The sequence below is a fragment of the Macrobrachium nipponense genome, chromosome 16 (genome assembly GCF_015104395.2).
Source record: "Macrobrachium nipponense isolate FS-2020 chromosome 16, ASM1510439v2, whole genome shotgun sequence".
Taxonomy (NCBI): Eukaryota; Metazoa; Arthropoda; class Malacostraca; order Decapoda; family Palaemonidae; genus Macrobrachium; species Macrobrachium nipponense.
In genome coordinates this window covers 35699954-35704947 of record NC_087209.1, presented here as the reverse complement: position 1 = coordinate 35704947, position 4994 = coordinate 35699954, and the positions used below count along the sequence as shown (strand labels likewise).

The following is a 4994-nucleotide window of genomic DNA, read 5'->3' as shown; positions in this document are numbered from 1 at the left end:
TACTTTAAAAGAAGTCGTCGACGATGTCATATGCTAATTATTTCCGTATTTATTAAGTGGTAAACTCTCCATTATTTGTTACAATAATACTAATAATAATAATAATAATAATAATAATAATAATAATAATAATAATACTAATAATAATGTTTTTAAAGCAACATCGACTACAGTACATAAAATTGCATCATTAGAGGATAGGAATCAAAAGAACACTAGTATTAGGAGCTTCTGGTGGTAGTTGTGTCATAGCCACAGAATAATAGCAAGTTGAAAGCTTTCAACTGATTTCGCGAGAGATTCATCAAACGCTGGGCTGTTCTATGCTGCGGTAGGGAGTGGACGACCCATTGGAGTCTGCGACAAAAGCCCCGTGGCTGTGGCTGAACCTGCCAACGCGATGCCTGTTATGGTGGCCAGTTGGTGCCCGGGCGGGGCATTGCCAAAACCGGCTGTCGCTAAATAGGTCATCCTGCGTCAGGTTTTCGAGGAATGGCAGCCGGAGCAGAAGACCTGGGAGAGAAATCATTTGTGATTATTTTGTAAACAATTATTTGTAATCATTATGAATCCTTTCGTATGATTAATAGAAGTGAAAATCAGTGGAAAACCGATAAATACACCCAGTGAATGAAAATTGGAGAGCTAATAATTTCTTTGTTTATCGGATTTCGTCCTCAGAAACTGAAAAATGCAATAGAATAACGTGTCCTCTTTATCTCCGCAGATCAGTTCAGGAAACGTATTCATTTCAAGCTGAATTTCAGTGTGAACGTTTATGAAATGTGTGAAAGATCATACATTGCCTAAATTCTTCCTAACTACCCACCTTTCTTTTATTTATAATAATCCCAGATATTTTTTTCGGTACTGGAGCATCGGAACAAAATCTCATTGATTTGTGAAAAATTGAAAAGCGGCTTCCCCGTAGGTGACGAAGGAACTCGAAGGCTTACAAAGAAGGACAAGCCCCGCAAATACCGTCGAGTGATTTAGTTTCTCCACACTTAGCCACTTGTAGTGTCCGCTGATGTGACTGAAGTGGTTTTGTTGCTTCCAAATACCAGGAGCGGAAATTTTGGAGAAGAGGGTCGATTTTAGCCAGTGTACAGTCAGTCTTAATAGATGTCTTTTTATCGGTGTGATTTGATAAAGTAATGAATGGTTCTAGGAAAATTGGCTGGATTTTATGCATGATGAGTAGACCAGTGTAATGTCTATTAATCAATTATTTTCTGAAACACTCTTCATAGTCAGTATTCCAATTGGAAAAATATCTTGCTTCAGGAAAGGTCTTTCTGTAGTGAACTGGAGGCAAAACATCTTTGCCTTCCTTAAAGAGGCAGGTGGTTTCAAGTTCGAGGATACTGGATTTGCGTTCGACTCTATAAATAAACATCTGACAGTGCCTCGCAGAAATCCTCGTTCTTCTGTATACACCGTAACTATCACTTCAAACTGATTTTGCGTAAATGTGGTTACTTTCTAAACACGTGTGCGGAAAGATCGGATTGTTCAGCGGTCGATTGTTCAGCGTTCCACTAGGTGGCCTTCAGGGACATACTGTTTTTAGTCGTTGTTATAACGAATAAGTAAATTATGTCGTGAAAGCAGCTGAAGAAGCTGTTATTTATTCTCTATATTATGCAATGACGTTGCTGTTGGCCTTAGTACGGTTTTCAAACGGATCAGTAATGGATATAGTCTGTTAAATATCAGATTGAATTTATTGTGCATAAGACGCAAAATTTCAGTCTCTTGATTCGTGATCAGCTCAGCTCAGGAGCAAGTGTCGGTGGAATGCAGGAACAACATCACTTCCCGTTTGACGGGTTCTCCGAAACGTAGGAAGTGGAACTTGAATCACGTCGGTATTCCACCAGTTTGGAAGAGATGCCCCAAAGGCCTTGAAATGACATAAGATAAGAAACTGATAGGCAAGTGAGATACAGTGATTTTAATACATTACATAAAGGGAATTATCTGTCCCAGGTTTTTTACCTTTACTATTTTGTGGCCTGATAGTCAAGGATACAGATTGGTGATTTTTTTAAATTCTTTATTTTTGCGCCAAATAATCGGTGATCAATGAGGAGGGGGTAGGTAACATCCTGTAAAGCTCCAGGACACTAAGATGACAAAGTGATTAAAAATACGAAAGTATTATGAGAGCGACCACATATATTTAAGTGTTCTTCTCTATTACTGAATCTCGCCGGTACCAGAGAATATGCCAGCTGCAGAACGTAATGTCCCGTGAAATCATAAGTAAAATTCCCGTCGACTTTTCATTGTCATTTGAGGTCCAGACTCTTCTTTTTATTTTTTGTTTCTTTTACTTGGCCAGATACGTCTAGTATTCTTTCCATGCCGTCACAGTTGCGAACTTCGCTGATTTCAGTGACTGCTGTTACGACATGTTTTAAAATTTCTCCGAAAACGTAGGAAGTCAAGATTTTACACATTTTATGTTTCCTCTTCGTGTAGGAAGTGTCCCTTAGCTTTGAGTACAATGCCGTCTTTTAGATTTATATGCAAGTAAAATATAAACATTTGCAACCATTATATTAAGTGATATCCGTATCTGCCTGTTTGTAGTATGTACCGTTTTCATGATAGCTTGACCTTGAAAATGGTTTAGTGGCATGATCATTCATATTTAATAATTAGGTTACCAAAAGGAACTTTCATGGCAAATATCATGAAAAATGCACATGAATATAATAAACTTCTCCATAAGTATCAGTTTAATAACAATTATTGTGTTGTTAAAATTTTACTGAGATAATTTAGCAAAGGACTAGATTACCAGTGATAATGGGACATTAGGGAGCAGTTTAACCAAACCGATAGAGCTGATAACAGAATTTAAAAACAACGTATAGACTGGTTTTAACTGTTATTGGTGCAAGCAGCTATGAAGGAGTGATGGGTGGTATAACAGTTAAAAGAAGTCTATACGTTGGTTTTAACTGCTATACCAGTTATCACTCCTTCATAGTTACCTGGTATAACCGTTAAAACCAACGTATAGACGTCTTTTAACTGTTATACCAGCCAGCAAGCAACTATGAAGGAGTCTATATGTTGGTTTTAACTGTTATACCAGCCAACTATGAAGGAGTGATGGTTGGTACAACAGCTAAAACTAACGTATAGACTGTTTTTGACTGATATACCAGCCATCACTCTTCCATAGTTGCTTGCACCAATATTTCAAAACTTGAGAACATTACTAGAGACTACAAGCTCTTACCATGCATTAATACACTCACCGGTAACAGCGCCACCTGCAGCGGCAACGCAGATTGTCACAATCAAGTGCAGGAGCTGATACAAGAACTGGGAGAGAGGAGAGCGTCCGTCTCCAGCTTTCACGTTCAGGTAGCTCTCCACTTCGACCAGCTCGTCGCTGCCCGTCACGGGAGACATCGCTGGGTAGAGCTGATAGACGCTGGGAGGTAACGTCAAAGGAAAAAAGTATTGTAAGATGATGAACACAGGTTTATTTTCTTCAAGCGTTGAGGATGCTTGGCGTGTCATGTTTGTAGGACGCTTTCTACAGTAGGTCATAAACGATCCCTTAGATCATTCCAAAATGTGTCCATTTCTAGTTTAGATTTATTTCACCCAAGAATGAGCTCGTCTTCCTTTAACAGAAGCGCTTAATTTTGGAGCGACCATTATCTAAATAATTTATTCTTGTCAATTGTTTATTTTTTATGGGCAACAAAGTAACTATCTGGTCAGAACATAAGTTTCTGGATGCATTTATGTCTCATAATTGTACATGCTCAGAGATTACTTAGCCACGCAGACACACATTCACATATGCATGTAAGTATGTATATACATACATACATACATACATACATATATGTGTAAATGTGTGTGCATGTGTGTGGAACTGAGTATACATAACAGATAACAAAATGTAAACAAATGCCGCCATTGTACCATACCCTCCCAACCACACCCCCCCCCCCCCCCCTCGCCCGCCACCCCTACAGCATACCTGAATCCATAGAGGCCATTTTCAGTGGCCTCGAGGGCCATGACAGCACCCGCCAGCCCTCCTATCAGACCTCCGACGCCGTGGCTGACTCCCGCACAGCTGACGTCATGGACGCCGAATCGTGACTTCAGATATGTCTGAAAAATGAGACCAAGCGATGATTTAAGCTTTCCAGGAGGCTCTAAAATATTTTGTATTAAAAGATAAAGGACAGATTATCATGGATATGCTCATTTTAAAATATCATATGATCAAATATGTTTCTACAAGCTGAGCTGGAACTGGAATATAAAGTTTAGGCCAAAGGCCTAGAGCTAGACCTATGAGGTCATTTAGCGCTGAAAGGAAATTGAGAGTTAAAAAAGTTTGAAAGGTGAAACAGGAGGAAAACCTCGCAGTTCCCACTAAGAAACAACTGTTAGGAGAGGGTGGAAAGTAAAAAGAATGAAAAGGGTTGCAACTAGGGGTCGAAGGGACGCTACAAAGCACTTCAAGAAATCCTGCAGAGCAACACATGAGGTCCACCGACGGCACTACCCTCTGCGGGTACTGCAAACGGGAGAGAAATTTATTCCATCAGTGGGGAAAGTTCTCGTATCAAATAGGAATGAAATGTGTTCTAACAGATCTAGTACGTTTAGGGTTTGCTTCTTTTTTGTTTCACCTGTCCCACTCAACAACCGAAGGCGGTCTGTGTAATTACCCGCAGACCCGCTCGTCACATTCTCCTCTTCACCCTGAAGAGGGAGCGTGCCGCTCCGAAAATGTGTGGATTTCTTCAGTATATTTTTCCTCCAATATGTATTTTTTTTAACATGCAAAGTTCGATGCTGATCTTGTACCCAATAATGCAGAGACAGTTTTGAGATTTATACGGCGTACCCCATACTAATGGTCAAATCCACTGTCACAACTCTCAGAGAATACGGAATTCTTCCATTTTTCCTTGGATTCTAGGATTAAACGATATTGCTGACCT

At 39.7% G+C, this 4994-nt stretch overlaps 1 protein-coding gene across 1 annotated transcript in view; it reads right to left on the bottom strand.

Annotated features, from left to right (window-relative positions):
• Positions 1 to 238: 238 nt before the first annotated feature.
• The window catches only part of LOC135195655 (ammonium transporter Rh type A-like), a 55279-nt gene continuing 50523 nt past the window's right edge, over positions 239 to 4994 (bottom strand). The window contains exons 8-10 of the mRNA XM_064222026.1: positions 4016 to 4152; positions 3276 to 3454; positions 239 to 513 (exon numbers count right to left, since the gene is read on the bottom strand). Of these exons, the coding sequence (XP_064078096.1) occupies positions 305 to 513; positions 3276 to 3454; positions 4016 to 4152 (525 nt within the window). The 3' untranslated portion in view covers positions 239 to 304. The remainder of the gene's footprint in view (positions 514 to 3275; positions 3455 to 4015; positions 4153 to 4994) is intronic.